We start from the raw sequence: 20,134 nt of genomic DNA, 5'->3' as shown, positions 1-20,134 counted from the left end.
TCAGCACAGATTATTACCTGCTTTAACCCAAACTAGGCTTGGATGTCGTGCTGAACAAGAGCTTGTTGCCTCAATGAATATATAAACATATAATCATGTTAACTCATAAACACAACACACATAAGCAACAAATTCTACTTTGGTTCTACTCCCGAGGCCCAAGTCTCATGCCAGCCAACAGCATGATTGCTGCAAGGTCTTGTACCTTATGAGAAAGCCTTTTGAAAATAATCTCAAACTGTGTGAGAAGCTTCTTTACACAGAACTCCCTAAACTATTTGTAGTGATTTTGACTATGACACAGCCATCAGGGTTAAAAACCAGCTCCACCAATGCAGGAACAGGTTCACATAAATGGCTTCCCACAGTTTGGTTCCCATACCATGCCACAAGGATGGCATCTTTAGGCTTTGCAAGATCAGTGTTATGAGAAAGGAAGTGTTATGAGGTATGGAGGTTTCATGTCCCAGGTAAAGGGAGCAGAGTAGCAAGAAGCAGGACAGAAACAGGGGAAAGGGCTATTTGGAGGAGATATGCCGTAACTTGCAGCCTAAACTAATACCACCACAGGCAATTTTGAAATAGTCATTGATGTTAATTGGAACTGAAGCACACTATTAGACAAAGGGTTTTCTTCTTTTGTATATAGGCACCTGTTCAAATATAAGCAACGCATGATGCCTCTAGGCTTATGCAAATGAGATATTTCTGTCTCTGTCTACAGTCTCTCTCTCTCTCTCAAAAGAATATTCAGCTCTGCTAACAGCACAGCCAGGATCCAAGAAAGCTAACCAAGCCTTATGTACTGCTCTGCTTGTTGATCTAGAGTAGAACTGCATTGAGATTGCTACCAATAGGGATAATGTAAATACACAGCCCAGAGCGCTTATAAGGAAAGCTTACAATTCCTGGTTTATCTTGTACAACCACAGATATCTCCAGCAGCCGAGCTATTTTGATATTTTCTATAAAAAGGCTTCCAGGCCTCCTTGTTAGCAGGTGCCCAATTACCAAAAGGTTCACTGGGCTCTGTAGACAGAAAGACAGACCAACTTTTCAAATTGTTCTCTCCAGGGACTGCATTTTTCTCTTCTCCAGTCATCCTAGTTGCCACACTTTTCTGTAATTACCTTTTTAAATATCTTGATTATATTCAAGCGCTTCAAGAGTCAGAGACCCCATATTAGAGAGTACCCTTACAGGAAATAGCTATCCAAAACAACCTCTGCTCAGGCAATACTGCACAGTACAACACAACAGAAGTATCTCAAATTATCTCTCCACTTTGCAAATTTAAAACAATCCACTTTGCAAATTTAAAACAAGGAGCTGAGGAGGGAATCGGTACAAGAGCACAGCCCCCAATTGCTCTCTAAAAGGAATGGGAGACTGCACTGCAAAAATCAACAGATATAGAGTTCCCAGTTATATCTATCCCATGTCTGCCCCTCATCTGACCAATTTCTCTCCCTGCCGGGGGGGGGGGGGTTGTAGAAGGAAGGAAAAACAGAAGCACATGTATATCCACATTCACACACATGTATATCTGCATTCCCACAGCCACATTGTGCAGCTTTACTTCCCCAGCTAAAGAAACAATGGAAAGACCTGCAATCACTCCACCAGTTACCTCATGCCTTGTGTGCAAAGCCCCAGGTTCAAACCCTGAGTAAGACTTTCTATACAGGGATCCAGGTTTGGCATGATGTTCTCGAAGAAAGAGACAATTCATAGATAATAGAGTCAGAAGGGGCTATACAGACCATCTAAGTCCAACCTCCTGCTCAATGCATGACCAGCCTAAAGAATCCCTGACAAGTGTTCATCCAGCCATTGCTTGAAGACTGCCAATGAAGGGGAGCTCACCACCGCCCTAGGTAGCCAATTCCACTGTTGAACTACTCTCACTGTAAAAAATTTTTCCTAATGTCCAGCTGGTACGTTTCCGCCTGTAATTTATACCCATTATTGTGAGTCCTATCCTCTGCTGCCAACAGGAACAGCTCCCTACCCTCCTCTAAGTGACAGCCTTTCAAATACTTAAAGAGAGCAATCATGCCCCCCCCCAACCTCCTCTTCTCCAGAATAAAGATTCCCAAGTCCTTCAGCCTTTCCTCGAAGGTCTCCAGGCCCCTGATCATCCCCGTCACTCTCCTCTTCTCCATTCTGTCCACATAATTTTTTGAAGTGAGGCCTCCAGAACTGCACACAGTACTCCAAGTGCAGCCTGACCAACGCTGTGAACAGCAGGACTATGACATCTTGCAATTTGGATGTTATGCCTCTGTTGATACGCCCCAAGACCTTTTTTGGCACTGCATCACACTGACTGCTCATAATTAGCATACAGTCAGCCCGTACCCCAAAATCTTGTTCACACACACTGGTACCCAGAGGTGTATCCCCAGTCTAGTATGTGTGCTGGTCATTTTTGTTACCCAGTTGTAGAACTCTGCACTTATTCTTGTTGAATTGCATCTTATTCACATCCACCCACTTTTCCAGTGTGTTAATATCTCGCTGAATTCTATCTTTATCTTCCGGGGTGTTCACTACTCTATTGTCCTACATAAGGTTAACTTTATTAACTAAAGAGTGGGCAGGGAGGGAGCAAGGAGGAAGATGTAAATGTAAAAGCATTTGGCCATATGTGAGCAAACCAAGTGTTCAGCAATAATAATCAATGCATTGCAAACAGAATCCTAGCGTTTGAAGAAATTGTGGCACTAGAGACAGGAGACATGTTGTCTCTGGTGGTGGAGGCAGATCTGAAGTGAAACCTACCTTACTGTCTGGCTTGGAAGCTGCGGTATTTCTTTTCCATTTCCTACCTTTGTGGGGGTTGTAGGGGCTCAAACATTACATCCCCAGAGCATATTCTGAGACAATGTTAACTTTACATGAGATAGGACTGCAACATTAATTAAATAATCCATCTCCTATCAAATTAACTCGGCTTGACTTATCTGAGGTGTTTGATATTATTTGGGAAACCTGTTCAACTGTTCTGAGATGTTTGATAACAATCTCACAAGCACTGACCATTCTAATGTGGGTGGGATCTGGAAATGGTCTTAGGGGACCAGGAAGTAGCCCTACCTCACTCACTGAAAGAAATAGGACATCTAGTTGTCTCATTTTGTGACACCATTTCCCCCCTTTAATTTCTGTATAGGAAACTGGCAGGCTCTGGGCCTGATATGCTGTTTCTGGCATTTTAGACTCTGGGTATGCAAGGGCTATTTCCCCATGTTCTATGGCTACATATACATCCGGGAGTCAATAGGTTTGGAAATAACACCGCACCTCGAGATCTCTCAGGATGTGGTGTCAAACCTCCCCCGCCCAAGTATCCCCCCCCCCGTCCAATAATTTGATAGGACTGAATAGACAGGAAATCTCCTCCCTCTCTTCTACAGAAAGCTCCTCAAATGTACCAACCTGGGTAACTGATTATGTATCTAGGTCTGCCAAGGAACTGGGGGTGCTGTTTATGGGGACTGTCCTCTTTTATGCTCAAAGAATGCTGAAGATTGGTCAGGCTGGGCTTGGCAAGCAATCATTGTCGAGTAAGGATTTGAATTCACCTCTCCCAAGCCCAAGTCTGACACACTGTGCGGTACATGACAGCAGCTCTCAGTATTACTTCCATTTTGCAGGCTCTGATCAGCTTTTAATATTTGTGAAAGAATCCTGGTTAACAGTTGACACCTAAAAAAGATTTTTACTGGACACCTAAATTTTTTTTACTATCTTCAATGCTGTTCATCTTGAGAATACTTTTAGCTTTACTTCTCCTAAAAGCAAACAAATTAGCCCACAGAGGTTTATGTAGAAACCCTGCAGACACAGGGTTGCATGTATCTATTACTCTTTACAGGCTTTTCCTTCCCCTGGGACTCCTGCAGGCAGAGGCTGCCAAGTGCAATAACTTGCCCTAACAGCTATGACTGTATTTTTTAGTAGGACAGCTTTCATCCAGTGCCAGTCCAAATTCTCACATGTCTAACTGCAATCAAATAAACAGAAAGGGGGAAGGGAAATACCAGCCATTCTGGTGTAAAGTTTCAAGCGACACATCATCTATCTGGGCACCAAGTTGTAAAGGGGTGGGGAGAGTACATTCCCTCTTTGGAGGTTAAACAGCTAGAAATAAGGGATACACTAGATAATACATTTGGCTGCGAGTTGATTAGGGTTCCCCCCCAACCCAACTCATTTCCTCTGCAGACAGAACAGGCTTTGGGTTCATGAATTCCCACATCCTCTGTGCACTCCAATTCCCTCTCTCAATTCCTAGCCGGGCAAACCATATTTTCTTTGAAATCGGAATTCGAAATTCATTCTAAACGGAGGAGAGGGGAGCTGGAAGCCCATTTACAATGGCCATGACAGTTTGGCTGTCACTTATGAACAGTCCTCACCCAATTAAGTGTCTGCCTTGAATTTCTACACAAGTGTGCAGACAGTGGATGTCCAACCGACAGAACAGGGCTCGTGCCATTGTTCCCTGTTTGTGGACTTCTTGGAAGCATCTGGCTGGCAATTGTTGGAAACAAGTTGCTGTTGTTAAATACTTCTTTCCTAATGGCTTTCCAGCCTGACGGATTCAAAAATTTGTAATAATAGTTGGTCAAAACAAAAGGCATGGACTCACTTTGTTTCTGTTTCGTAGGACTACTTACTAGCAGCAACTAAGAATACTTAAAACCCTTTTGAATAACTCCTTAAGTAATCAGGTGCAACTTCAAGGACAATATTGTCCTAAAAAACAAATTGCATCTACACATTCTCAAAAGAACACAGATTAAGCTTCTCACCCATAAAGTTAAGGAGGAAATTCACTGATTAAGCAGGTTGAGACTCAACCACCAGGCTCTAAAATGAGAACATTTATCTTCCCACACATACCAAGAGAGATGTACCTTGAGATGTAAGCTGCAATGGAAGTATTTTATTAGAACATTTGCAGACAATAAATAAACATCAGATAAATGCAAAACATGTCTTTGTAGCTTTTCCAATACTTATTAAAAGCCAGAAATAAACATTAAACCCATATAGTAGATTTCTAAAAGCTCAGTATAAGTAAACAGAAAATTTCTTACTTAAATATAGAAGACAGTCATACCAAGTTGCTACTTGAGTCTAAAGTAAGTAATGCAGGTGTTTTCCACTGAAGACCCTATTTATTTATTTTGCAAGTGACAACAGCCTGCATCAGTAATGGCTTATAAATGTTTTCATCCATTAACAGGCAGGGTTTCTGTTAAACATTAATGCTCTGATTTAGTTTCTCAAGCTCTATGAAATTGTACCCCTTCCCCAAAACCCCAACCTGGATTTTCTTACTTCGCAATCTAGAAACTTCACTAGAGCTGCAGCCATATAGTGACAATTCTCTGCGTAGCTCTCATTGCCACAGTGAATTCAGAGGCATTTACAATGGCCACAGAGTGTCTGCATACCAGTTCGCCAGGCACTTTACTTGCCTTAGCCCACCAGGGACATTTCCCTCCACCAAAACGTAATCAGAGTAAAAAAAATTTGCAACAGCATGATAGCGCTGTAACAATATAGAGAAATAGCAGTTACCATTTGTAAAGCCTGAAAAAGCCCTCCAGTGGAACCGCAAGGAAAATGGTGGCCCCAAGGGGGTGATTACATTAAAATCTCTATTTGCCCTAAAGGCAATAGAACCAAGATCCCCTGTTTTTTTTTGGCTCCAAGGGGCTGACATTAAAAAAAATGGCACCGATGTCAGTGGGCCCTTAAAAATGTATGCTTCCCACACACACAGTGTGCAGATGCACTTGGACTTTGATATTTACAGAATGATCATACCAAACCAGGTTTGAGAAAAGTCAGAGCAAAGTAGGGTGATGCCCAGAAAATAGGTATCAGACATTGGTGCTATGCGGATGCTCCCCCAAAAAATGTTCCAATTTGGGATCAAAGACAGAGCAAACCATCTATATGGAATCAGCGTTAAGTATAATAACCCAACTCCTACATTCCCTGTACAGCAAATTTCCTCTATATTTGCCTACACGCCCTGTACTGTAACACCCATGCTCATTTCTGTCACTCTGCAATACTTCTCATATGGAATCAGGGTGAATAAAAATCAATGTGTTTTTTCTTAATTTAAAAAATTGATTATTTTAAATTTAGATCAGATTTTGTTTGATGGCTTTATTTATTTATGCATTTATAGCCTGCCCTCCCCAGCCACAGCCAGCTCAGGGGGGAGGGGGTAACATAATTTAAAAGCCATTTTATATTTAAGATACATTATAGCCCAAAGGTTTTTCATCATAAAATAAGGATCAATTTTTAAATATGTAGTATGAGACTGTATATTCACGCAATGTTTAATTTTTGTAAATGAATCCATTAATTCATTAATTAGGGTCCCAATGTCATGCTCTCCTATATGTTTCTGTAAGATTATTTTGGGTAATTTTACTGTCTAGAAGATAACATCACAGATGCTTGGTTTTCAGTTCTCAAAACTGTGAATTTGTGTCTGCAGAGATGACATGCCTCTTCTTAACAGCAAAAATGTTTCTAAATAAAAATACAGAGTTGAGAAAGAGATCTTAATCCCTTCCTCTGCAAATCTATGTACACAGAATCAACCCCTTACCTCTTAAGTGCTAAATTTCCAGAAGTCCAATGAATAGGAGATTGTTTGGGTGGAACAGATCTGGATAAGGAGATGTTAAGTGTGAGGAGGGAGTACAAATGAAAGTGAAACTTTCTGAGCAGAATACTCCAGATGTCTTGAGATCTTTGTGAGTACAGCCTGAGATTTATCGTATTATTCTCTCCCTTGAAGAGAAAACCCATAATGGCACCAGGTCATAAAAGAGACCCAGTTTGGGAATATTTTAATGAAGTTCCTTGACCTATGGGTAAGACAGGCATGTGGGTAAACACAAAACAGTGAAACAAAAAAATACAAGGCCTGGTGGCCCAAATGAAAGAACATCCTTTCCAGGAGAAAGTTGTGATGAAATGAATATGTCTGAACATGCATGATCTTTCAGTTGGTCAACTTCTTGGTTTCATCACATTTCTTAAAGACCGCCTTGAGCAAATGTCATGTTTGAGCAAAAATATATTTGTTACTGTTGTCAGGGAAGGAAGAAAAAACCTAAGAAAAGAAAAGCCAGGCTTGACCAAAGTTAGCCATGAAACTGTGACCATCTACAGTAATCAATGACACATATTTGCCACATATACATTTCTGCTTTTGAGCTTGATTGCATGTAGAGAGAACGGTTAATGACTAAACAGGTCACCCTGTATTCTAAGTTTGGGTAAACTTTCCAGCTTGGGTAAACACTGGACAGTAGCAAAATTCTACAGGAGATGCCAAAAGGTCACCTGTTGCAAGGATTTTATAAAATTGCAGCAGTTGTTTATCTCTTGCTATAAAATGCTTATGAAATCTGCAGTACAGCAAGAACTCTTCCTCCAACCACCTTGGTGGGATTGCCTTCTCCTTGTGTATCAATACACAATAAATTTCTTAAGGCTATTCTCTGTGTTTGTTTTTGGTCCGGCCTCCAGTCGATGAGCCTGAACTCCCCTGCACTGTGAAGGCATGGTACTGTCATTTTCAATACAGTTGTTACAAATAAATAAATAGTTGAAACAGGCAGGTCTTCCTTTTTCAGTCAGTACTGAGTGGCAGTGAATACAGGTAATACTAAATAAGCAGAAAGGGTATAAATAATAAAACAACAGCACTGACATTTTTGTTTAGAGGAATCCACCATCAACATACAGGATTCTGGAAACGATCCACCTTCGAGATCACCACCCTCCTGTTCTACAGTTTCAGAGTTATCTGTCTTGGATAGTTTTTCAGTCACATCATAGACCTCACATATACACAGTATATAACCTAAAAGGGAGGAAAAACCACTATACAGGAACCACTATATATAAGTTTGTGATAAAAACCAGCAGAGCCTGGGGAGAAGGGGCTGAGGAGGGGAGGGACTTCAGAAGGGTACAATGATATATAGACTCCACCCTCCAAAGCAGTCATTTCCTCCAGGTGAGGGCCGGAGATCACCCAGAATTACAACTGATCTCAAGATGACAGACATAAGCACCCCTGGAGAAAATTACTGCTTTCGAGGGTGGAGTCTATGGCATTATACCCTGCTGCGGCTGCTTGCTTCCCCAAATTTCCCAACCTGGAGCTGGCAGCCCTAAGGGGAACTGATCACTGTAGTTGGGAGATCCATTGGAAGGAGGGTTATTCTCTGAGCAATGGGGCTGTGACCATTCCTGTGCCTCCTTTCTTATAATTTATTTTAGGACTTTCCCCTAACCCTTACTTTAAACATCCAAAATCTCTCCCTCCCCACAAATACAAAATTTACTGTTAATGTATTTTACTGCTATGTAGACTAGATCAGGGGTTCCCAACCTTTTGCAGCCTGAGGGCACATTTGGAATTCTGACACAGGGTGGTGGGCACAGCCATAAAATGCCTGCCACAGGAGCCTGAACTAACCACAAAATGTAAGGAAGTGAGGTTATGCATAATTCTAATAGTACCTCTTCAATATTTGAGGGAGAAACTTGGTTTAACCCAATGTCTTTTTAAAATAAAATATCGTTTTAAAATATTTTCTGACATGCTCACAGCTTACATTCAGCCATGCAGTGAAGATTCTTGTGCTGTGATGGGAAATGCCGCCAAAGCAAGAGTTTTAAAGATCTGCAGAGCCAGATCAGACCTCCAATGGCCAGTCAGAAGCCCGGTTGGACAAAAGCCCCATCTGGTTCCACCCACTTTGTCAAACACTAGACAGGTGCCAGAAACATGTTTGTGGGTACCATGGCACCCACGGGTATCATGCTGGGGACCCCTAGACTAGATGAATCCTTTCATTCAAATTTATCTAAAAAACAATTTGAGCTCAGCCTCAGATCTAGGGATGCCAGACTCCAGGTGGGACCTGAGGATCCCCCAGAATTACAGCTCATCTCCAGACTACAGAGATCAGTTCCCCTGGAGAAAATGGATACTTTGGAGGGTGGACTCTATGACACTGTGCCCCACTGAGGTCCCTGTCCTTCCCAGGCTCTATCCCCAAATCTCCAGGAGTTTTCCAATCTGGATGTGGCACCCTTACCCCCCACCCCCCGCTGGTGGCCAGGAGGGTCCTGGCAACCATACTCAGATCCTAGGAGTAATAAACACATGTGCACCTTTTGCTAGGTAATCAAAAACCAACTTCTGAAACAGTTTTCACCTTTCAAAAGCAAATGAATAAAACAAACTAAATTAGTACTAAAGAATGCAACTACAGATTCTGAAAAGTAATAAGAAACCCCACAAGAATATTAAAAACATGCAGCTCACATTACATGATTGAACATGAAGCCAGGCTTTTCTTAATGTCTATGAACAAAGTCCAGCTTTAAACAAAAGATCTATATTGTGGGTTATCTTTGTACCACAATAAATAAATCCCTACTAGTATCCAAGTTATGTTGTCCCTCCAGTCCTACAACTCAACATTTCAAAAGGAAAAGACCACACAAACATTTTAAAGCCAAAGGAGAAAAACAGAGCAAGTGAAAAGTTTCTATCTACGCATCTATAGCATCAAATTTTCAATCCTTCTGTTTCTGTCTTGCTATACATATGGCTCACCTACAAATAAATGAAAAGATTATCTAGAAAAGGAAACCCTGACAAACATGAAAAACAAAACTTTTACCTAAATTATAACAGATTTTTTTTAAAGATACAGCTGAATCTCATGATTCTTGGCTCCACCATCAAGACCCTTTTTAAAAATTAATGTACTCAGTGCATGGAGGAGTGGGGAATCAAACTAGGTTCTCCAGATTAGAGTCCACCGCTCCAAACCACCGCTCTTAACCACTACACACACTGACTAGGGTTCTTAAGCAAGAGGAAAGACTGTACACAGCCTAGGAAAAAAGAAACATGCTGTCTCGTATTTGCTTTCTCTTTTACAGGTGTCATGGAAGCAAATATTTTTCAGAACTCATTCCCATGACCTTAAAATGTTTTACTTTTTAAAGCTTTTCTACTTTCATTTTCTATTTTACTTTTCAGCCCACAGCCTTGCCCAGTGGATACAATTGCTCTAAACTAAAAAAAAAGGAAATGCCTGCAGTAAAACTGCTTTAAGAGCAGCTGATGTCAAAGAACTTTCAATTTTGTAACACTGTAGGTAGAGAGCTATCTATTCTCCTCCCGGCAATAAGTTTTGTAATAAATACACAACAGAGAATATGTCAAACATATGACAGTAATAATTTACACATCACCATCTACTTAAAGCTTTCCCTCCACCCCCACTGTATTCCCTCCTACACATATAGGTACCTTGTGTACTCCATGGGATCAGAACTTGTAACTGCTTCTGTTTCAATTTTCCAACAACCACCAGATATTTTACACATTTTCAAAATAAAAATAAAAATGGTAAGCACTTGAAATGGCCTGAAATGAATTTGTTAGGGCACGGAGATTTTGAACACAATTATACAAGTGGAACAAATTCAGAATTCTGCAAAACCTGGCTTATAAAATAAGGCATATGGAATATTTCATGAAATACGATCCATCAATCATGATCAGCTGGAAGCTGATTCTCTAAGCCTTTAAAATGTTCCTTACCTGTTTCTGTAGCATCTCTACCTGCCAGAGTTCCATTTTCTTGCTGAGCTACCAGATTTTTCAGTATAACCTGTGTGGCCCCCAGTCTTGGCAGTGTAACATGTGTAAGAAATGGCAAATTGTTTTTCTTGGCAAATGCCTGACTGGTTTCTCTTCTTTTTCTAAGAAAACCACCTTCTGGAAACAATACAATCCACTTTCGATCACGGCTCCTGTAATATTTTTCTAGATGTTCCTGGAGAAGTTCAAGCTGCTGGTCACGATGAGCTTTTCCCTAAAAAAAAAAAAAGCCTATCTTTTAGAAAATCTTCAATTTTTAAAACATCTATTTTTTATGCTTTGTTGTTGTTGTCTTCTATAAAATCCTCAAGAAAACAACACATAAAAAATAGAACTTTTGTATTAAAATGTTGTTTATTTACAAAATTTTATACCCCATTTTTCTACCCTCAAAAAGGCCACAAAGGCGGCTAGCAAATTAAAACACACATAGTAAAATTACATTTTTAAAATCATCCCCCCCCCAAAAAAACCACTTCATTAAATCACTTTGATGAAAATCATAATCATTATCAGCCATGTAATTCTTATTTGCCCTTCTTCCTCACTGTGTTGTGTTTATAGGTCTATATGTTTTATTTCGTTGTTTAACGATTTAAATATATATCTTATTTTAAATGCTGTTACAAATGTTTTGATGTTTGCCACCTTAGGGAGCCTATTTGAGTGGAATGGTGACATAGAAATGTTCTAAATAAATAAATGTTCTATTAGAAAGGTAACAAAAGTATCTACTTAGTGTCTAGGACAGGGATCCCCAACCTTTTTGAGAATGTGGACACTTTGGGGTTTTTGGGAAAGTGTGGTGGGTGCTGCCACAAAATGGCTGCTACAAAATGCCTGCCGAAGGAGGCAGAAAAGGTCACAAAATTGCTGCTGTGGCTTACCTGAAGTCACAAGGTGAATATTTTTGTGCTGTGGTGGCAGCTGCTGCCAAAGCAATGTTTTTTTAAAATCTGCACAGCCAATTAAATCTCCAGTGGCCAATCAGAACCTTTTTTGGCAAAAGCCTTACCTGGCCCTGTCATTTTCTAAAAGCACAGGAAAGGTGATGGCGGGCACCATGGGCTCCACATTGCAGACCCCTGGTCTAGGATACTCAGGTTGCTTATCAGGGTTCCTTCCATATGGAAGGGAAGGCATACACACATACACAGTAAGTACAAACAGACAGAAAGGCTTTATCCGAAACTAAGGCTGTTTATGCATGGGTACTTTCTTCTTTTTCTTTCTCCTCCCCCCCCCCAATAGTAAAGGGGGTACAGAAAATATGCATGGGTACTTTCACTCATGTTCAACCCCTGTCTGTCTTGGTTGTTCCTTGGAGTTACGCATGAGTTCTCCCTCCATTAGAGAGGACCTCGCTGGCAGCCCTCACAAATCCTGGACCTTCCCGTTCCTCTGTTAACCTGATTCTTCCCTCTCATATGAGCTTAGCCTAGGTGAAATCTCCGTGCATAAGGCAAAGTGTGGGACACACAAGCTTAGTTTCACTCACAGCCAATTACAAAGCAGCATGTCCAGAGGCAGGGATTCAAATATTTCCTGCGTCCTGGGAGCTCTTTCTGAGCAGAAGAAAGGCCTTTTAAAACCTAGGCTTGGATTTCTCCTCTCCGTTCTTTTCAGATTGTTCCATTTTTTGTTTTATGTTATTAAAATGCATTTTTCTGTGGCAACTGGATTTGGGGGGAGGGAACTTTTCTCTCAGTACAGCCAATTATGAAGCACTATGTTAAGGGGTGGGGACTTGCTTTGAGCTTGGAGACTGCTGATGCATACACTCCCAACATGAAAGTGCGGGTCCAGCGAGCAATGAACCTCAGGTAAAACTCCTATGCATAAACGACCTAAGACAACTTTTTGTTTCACAGTAATAAAATGTATTCCAAAATCTGTCCACCTTAAGCATATTTGCAACCATCCAGAAATCAGTGACTTCAACCAGACTCCTTGATGCTAGGATACCTGTCAAAGAGCTGGTATTCATGATCTGAAGTCAGCTGTTGTTGGTATCAACCATGACATGTCAGCATTAGCAACCTTTTTACTGTATAATGATAAGCTGACATTAAATGAGAATTTATATATGACATGGACAGTCTTCCATGGATTAACTTTTTAATTTATGAAAATGGTATCAATCAACTCTTTCAACCCTGTAATGTGAAAAACAACTCTGTTTCTTAAATGAGAAAATGACAGCATGCTCTAGAGGTGAAACAGAATAACACTTGAACTTTACTCAATTCTCTTTTCAAAGAATTCCTGAAGGGGATTTCACAACTATTAAATTAACAGAATGCAGATCTAGTTCTCAGCAGATGGAAATTATTCTGGGTATGATCAGAATCCTCACTCCAAGTAAGAGTTGCATGCCTATGGAACTTTCTGTTCAGGCCAAAGTAGACATGACCCAGGAGATATGTGAGAGCACTGTGATTTTTTTTTTTACAATCCTAAAAGCAGCTGCAGAGGGGCCCAATTCAGATGGGGTAGCAAATTTGACTCACAGAGCTGCTATTTGTACAGATCTTTTCTTCTGTGAGGTGAATAGCATATCTGAGCGAGGTGAATAAGCGAGTGAGAGTTGTGCACTGGGAAAATGTCATGGAGGAAAAATTTCTCCCATGCACACCAGTGCTGTAGTCTACATTTGAATGGGATGCCCCATGGCTGCTTTTAGCCTTTTTTAAAAAACATCACTGATTTCCCACGGTTACTTTGGCCCAAAAAATTACACTGAAAAAACTTATTCAACCAGTCATTCCTGAAGTAGTATTGCACTACAGCCAAGCTGCAATACATAGATACAAATATAATTGATGTGTATCCATAGCACTCATAGAAATGAGGCTCAGTTAATGAAGCAATTAGTTTAATCTGAAATGTCCTTACATATTTAATCATTTCTAAGGCATCTTCTGGAGACCAGACTTGACATTGTGAAGGATTATCTAGGTCATTCTGTATCGGAATAAAACAACCATATATTGTTTTCCTATTCTGCAAATGGTATAGTTTGGACCAACCTCACTGTTTCACTGGATGAACACTGGACAATATGAAATAGTACCTTTTATTAAAAAGATATCCTGCCTTTCTACCCAGTCGGGCCTTCAAGGTGGCAAACAGTTAAAAAGACATTAAAATCAACTTTAAGAACAATTTACCATCATGGAAAATGCAGAAGCAGCAGAAGAGTTTATACCCTACTTTTCTCTATCATAAGGAGTCTCAAAGAGGCTTACAATCGCCTGCCTTCCCCCCACTCCCGCCCACACACACACACACACACCAGACACCTTGTAAGGCAGGTTGGGCTGAGAGAGTTTTGAGAGAACTGTGACTGGCCCAAGCTCACCCAGCAGGCTTCATGTGGAGGAGTGGGGAATCGAACCCGGTTCTCCAGATTAGAGTCCGCCACTCTTAACCACTACACCACGCTGGCTCTCAAAGCAAAGCCTAAGTATTATTGTGACAAATTAAACAATGCAAGCTATGAAAGTACTGTACCTTTTGTTTAACTGCCAAGATTGAGGTAGTTTGGGTGGTGGTGTGTGTGAGAGAGAAAGACAGGACCTAATCACATTGTGTCCAGTCTGCATTTACTTTGATTTACATCATACACCAAGGTGATGTGTGACTGGATGATATGGTTAATATGCAATGGTAACATCACCGTATCATAGTTAGTGCTATTTTATTTAGTTAGTGCTATTTTATTTTTAATTACAGAACATTAACATATGCTACAAAGATAGGGTAGCCATGATGGTCGGTAGTAGAAGAGCTACATTAGTCTAAGGTGGACCAATATGCTATAAAGTGATACAAATTCTGAAATTTACACAGATTTTGCAAATGTGCATATATTAGCTTAGTTTCCACAATTCTGTTTGTCACTAGCCAAGGGTACAACAAAAAGCTATGCAAGGCACTCAAGCCCTACTCCTTCCCCTCAGCCACCTGCTATAAATTTTGCCAAATCTGCCACTGTGACCTCTCACACCTCCAGACCGTGACTACCAAGCACAGTATATGACTCAGTGAGAAAATACCTGGAGCGCATATTATCTTTAAACACTTTTAACTATTACCTGTCTTATAAAGAAATCTCCGTGAAGTAGAGATACAATTCCAAAATTTGTATATTTAAAAATATGATCCATCAGCCACATCATCTGACGAACAACCTGGAAAAGTTCAGATAATAATTAGTCAGTTCACGCTATATGCAACAAAAAAGATCAGACAGACTGAAATTAACACATACGAACATACACACTAGTATATGAAATAAAATGCATCAACCCCTCTCAAAACACAAACATGATTATATATAATTTTTTCTTGCAAGATAGAGGATCTGTGTATAAGTTTCTGTTTTCTGCAATGAAAATACGGGCTGAGTTAACATCCTATGTATAATCTACTTCAATTCTAACCCTTAAACTGTCAGAAAGAATCTCTCTTCCTCCCACTGCCTTTCCCAATGCCTTGGGTTTACCCCAGGTGACATAATTTCAGAATGGCTGATGTTAAGGTGTTAGTAACCTAAGAATAAAAGCCCAGTGGCGCAGAGTGGTAAGCTGCAGTACTGCAGTCAAAAGCTCTGCTCACGACCTGAGTTCGATCCCAACGGAAGTTGGTTTCAGGTAGCCGGCTCAAGGTTGACTCAGCCTTCCATCCTTCCGAGATAGGTAAAATGAGTACCCAGCTTGCTGGGGGTAAAGGGAAGACGACTGGGGAAGGCACTGGCAAACCACCCCGTAAACAAAGTCTGCCTAGAAAACGTCGGGATGTGATGTCACCCTATGGGTCAGGAATGACCTGGTGCTTGCACAGGGGACCTTTACCTTTTAACCTAAGAATGGGCTACATTTCCAAAGGTACATTGGGAATTTAGTCCAGCCTTATCGTTCCTAACATCTTAACATCAGCCATTCTGAGATTATGTCTCCTGGGGTAAACAGGGTTTGAGGTGCCCGGCATGGAGGGGGCCAAGAGATTCTCTCTTTCCACCTATTCATCTGTGAGCTAGCTGGCCACTTGAGTGGTAACCACCACTAGCTTGGCCAGTGGTTGCAAGCAGATGTAATAGAGGATTGGGGTACCAAGTATTTTGAGCACCAAGCTGTGCTCAAAAGACACAGGGCGGTTTGTTCATTTTTCAGCAAATAGGGCAGTTTTCCTAAGCCAAATTTCTAAGTGATAAAGAGTTTACCAATTTCTAATTTTACACTGAATGACAAATTATATAGCACTTCTAAGAATTCAATGCATTTCACAATTTTTGCTTTAAACAATATCACAAGCTGTCGGGTAGTCAGAGTAATTTTAAACTTAGCCATGGCTTGATCCCCAAAACCTCAAACAAGCTTTTTGTTAACCACTTTCCGTAACCTAAGAGATACCTGTGCCTTAGTTAATGCAGGCAGGAACAGTGTAGATGTCGCAGTATGAGTTAGCCTACATTAAAATAGCCTGAACGCACCCCTTTTCCAATGTTTGAGTTGCTAGGGCAATGCACTTCATTGTCTCTTGTGCATAAAAGAAAAGCAAAACAAAACAAGAGGGTTTGATGTCTCTGAATGCCTACTTCCTGGCCACAGAGATTATTTTAAACAGATCCTGATTGCAAACACCTGTAGTGTGTCTTGTTTGCTCTGTTCTTTGCTTCTTTGACATTAGAATCATATAGTTGGAAGGGACCACCAAAGTCATCTAGTCCAACCTCCTACACAATGCAGGAAATTCACAACTACCTCCCACCAAACACACCCCAGTGACCCCTACTCCATGCCCAGAAGATGGGGGAAAATCCCTCCAGAATCCTTGGCCAATGTGGCCTGGACGAAAATTGTTTCCTGACGATCAGCATTTCCCCGAGCATGTAAGAAAGTGCCACAAGAGCCAAACACTGACACAACCCTTCCTGCCCTCCCTCTCATGATTGGCCTACATTAACAGAATCAGCATTGCTGATAGATGGCCATCTAGCTTCTATTTTAAAACCTCCAAAGAAGGAGAGCACACCACCTCCTGAGAAAGCCTGTTCCACTGAGGAACCGCTCTGTCAGAAAGTTCTTCCTAATGTTTAGCCAAAAACTCTTTTGATTTAATTTCAACCCGTTAGTTCTGGTCTGACCTTTTGCTGCAACCGGAAAAAAACCCACACCATCCTCTATATGACAGCCCTTGAAGACATTCATATCTGTGGCTCATCTGAGCACCATTCCCCAATGTGGCACCCACACCGTTCCAACAAAGTAGGCATGGCCATTGTCCAGTGATTGACAGGTAGTTCCCGCCTTGAAACAGCTGTTGCCAGAGGGACTAGAGGATAGGTGACCTGCAGGTTCACTGTGCTAGTAATGGGAATAAAGGGCCCAGAAAATCATGTGGATGCATCCAATGTTTGTTATATATTTAATAGTTATGTCTTACATTATGGTATGCATGTGTTAAGTGGGTTGGTGCACAGGGCATAAAGCAGTTGTGACTCCTGGTTTATATTAACTGTGAAAGAGGCTCTCTGCAAGCCACTGAATGAAGATACCACTGTTCAAAGGCATAGCCATCTGGGGATGTGGATTCACCTGTGGAGGAGGAGGATAGTTAAAATACTGAGTGGACATGGGTTTGTGTGTGAAGAATTCCACCTCAAGACTCTACACAGGACCTTTCAGTACTCCTTAAACATTTCCAAGATGGCTTACAACTATATAACAATATATATATATACACAAATATAGCATACCGTGCCTTTGTCCTGAAGGCACATCATTAGAATGCAAACATCTCCAGTTGCTTGATGGTTCACTAGCATCACCGCTTCATCTTCTGAGATGGATTTAACATCATCTCCCCATTCTACCACTGTTTAAAAAAGAGGCAGAGAAAGAAATCCTTATTTAAATGATTTTTTTAAAGCAACGAAGCCTTTAAAAGTCACTGGACTAGAAATATGTTTTGAATTCGGCAAAATCACTTGATGGTACACAACAGAACCAGTGTTATTGTTAAAGTAACTACATCCAGATAAATTCAGAAGACACTCCAGCAGGTCACATTAGGTTGAAAAATTTAAGAACAAGCACCAAAGGAGCAATGTATGCCATTAACTAGAACTAAAGTTGTAAAAAATATTTTCAAACAAGTTCTCTTAGCGCAAATGTGGTTACAAAAATTCAAATTTATTTTGTTGTAATTCAAATTTATCTCAGCATTCTCAGTTATTATGTAAACTTCACTTCAGTCAAAGAGAGCACTAAAGGGCTAAGCTAAGGGCTTTACAGTGGTTTTGACAGGGCCCATTCTCTGGGTCTTTGCAGGGGCACGGCAATAGGTGCTGTAGCAAACCTTGCTGTCATTAGAAGTAGCTGTCTGGCCAGTAAGAAGATTCCTCCATTAGTCCTTCTCAATCCCCCTCTTAATTTTTTTAGCTGAAGCTAAGAGCCACCCATCATTCCCACGCTGGGTCCCATGACACAAACCCCCTCCCCAAAATAACTGCAGACCACTCCGGTTACTGAGGCATGCAAACAAATGGACACAAAATAAATGTTTCTAAATTAATTCCCTGATGCACCTGCCCACCACTCTGAACTTTTCTCCAAAAAGATTCAATGTTAAAGGCAAATTAGATGCATTTACTATTGCCTATTTTCATCTCCAGTCCACTTCAATTGAGGAAGCTAGTCAGGGCATCAGCAGAAGCTTCTAAGGATGGGAAATAGAGGAGGAGGAGGAGTTTGGGAAAGGAAAGGGATTTTATTAAATCTCTAGAATAACTTTTAATTATAAAGCATCAAACATCCGTATTTTGAAAATGAAAATGTCTTAGTCCGTAATGTTGGCAACTTTTTTTTTTAATACATCATTGTTTGTAAGTGCCTGGAAGTTGGCAAACAGAGATGGGGGAGAGAAAGAAGAGAGTCTTTCTTGCAGGCTTAATCCTTATAGTTGAAAATCCTTCCTAATTACGCACAGAAGCAACTATCTCCTACGCCATTAAAAATGTGGGGAGGCAGGACACTGCAGCTATTCAGGAGTGAAGGAAAGGGCATTTGGATAAGGTTAGGCAGGTTCAAGCTTGTACAGAATGCTGTGGTGGATGCAGAGAGATAACTATGTTCAACCAATAATGCAGGAACTGCGTATGTGACTTCTGGGCCCAGTTCAAGGCACTGAACTTTACCCTTCCGGCCCTTCACAGCATAACTTTAACAACACCTCTCCCTGTATAAACCTGTCGGCTGAGACTGTCATAAAGGGACCTACTACATATCCCCTCATTAAGGCAAAATAATCTGCAACAAGGAGGAGCAGAGCCTTCGAAGTGGGACCCTGACGTTTGTAGAACGACCTTTGTGTTAAGGGTTTTGTTTTGCTTGTAAATCTCCCCTCTAGTTTTTTGTTTGTCAGTCAGTCAGGTCAAACTAATTTTGTCTAAGAAAATTTGGGGGCACCAAACCAAGAACTGACTTTTTCATTACTTTGAATTTTACTCTGTAAGATGCCATGCACTAATGTTGAGCTCCGCTGCTGTTATATAGTTTTAGATATGTTATCGTTTCAAATTTATTAAAATATTAATTGTAAGCTGTCTTGAACTCTTTTGGGAAAGGTGGGGTAAGGCATTAGTAATAAAAAGAAAACAAAATATTGAAAATAAGGCCCTACAGGAGGGAAATGCACAGTGGTAGCACATAGTACAGAAACATATGAGCTATATTTAATTTGGCTGGGTCTCAAGCTCATTGTGTTTCTTTGGTCAAACCCATTCTTCAGAACAGCCATGCTCATAACTGACTTTCTGATCTTTCAGACTCCTACAGAAAGCAAAATGAACAACTTTAAGAGATGTTTGTGTGCTTCTCTCCATGCCTAAAAAGGTGTAAATTCATCCTACTTATCAATCACCAAGTGTACACCAGCCAAACAAAAAGACAGTGATATATTTGTGAAAAAGCAAAGGAGTATTAAGAAATAAATCATTGCTGTAACTACTGATCAAGAGTGAGTGATCCCAATATAGTTTCTTCCTGTCACCTAGGCCTACATTAAAAGACTATGTATGTGTGTTAAGTGCCATCAATTTGCTTCTGACTTAAGGCGACCCTATGAATTATGACCTCCAAATTGTCCTATCGTTAAAAACCTTGCTCAGGTCTTGCAAACTGAGGGTTGTGGCTTCCTTTTAGAGTCAATCCATTTCATGATGGGTCTTCCTCTTTTCCTGCTGCCTTCAACTTTTCTTAGCATTATTGTCTTTTCCAGTGAGTCTTGTCTTCTCATGATGTGACCGAAGTACAACAGTTTCAGTATGATCTAGAACCCACTTATTAGTCTTTTTGGCAGTAAAACTCTTCTCCAACACTTTTCAAA

At 40.7% G+C, this 20,134-nt stretch overlaps 1 protein-coding gene across 1 annotated transcript in view; it reads right to left on the bottom strand.

Moving 5' to 3' along the window:
* The window catches only part of LPGAT1 (lysophosphatidylglycerol acyltransferase 1), a 75,566-nt gene that overhangs the window by 14,974 nt on the left and 40,458 nt on the right, over window positions 1–20,134 (bottom strand). The window contains exons 3-5 of the mRNA XM_056853828.1: window positions 17,505–17,623; window positions 14,842–14,937; window positions 10,685–10,958 (exon numbers count right to left, since the gene is read on the bottom strand). Coding sequence (XP_056709806.1) covers window positions 10,685–10,958; window positions 14,842–14,937; window positions 17,505–17,623 — 489 coding nt within the window. The remainder of the gene's footprint in view (window positions 1–10,684; window positions 10,959–14,841; window positions 14,938–17,504; window positions 17,624–20,134) is intronic.

Source organism: Euleptes europaea, chromosome 7, assembly GCF_029931775.1.
Source record: "Euleptes europaea isolate rEulEur1 chromosome 7, rEulEur1.hap1, whole genome shotgun sequence".
NCBI classification, from domain to species: Eukaryota; Metazoa; Chordata; class Lepidosauria; order Squamata; family Sphaerodactylidae; genus Euleptes; species Euleptes europaea.
This window is presented reverse-complemented; position numbering and strand designations above follow the sequence as displayed.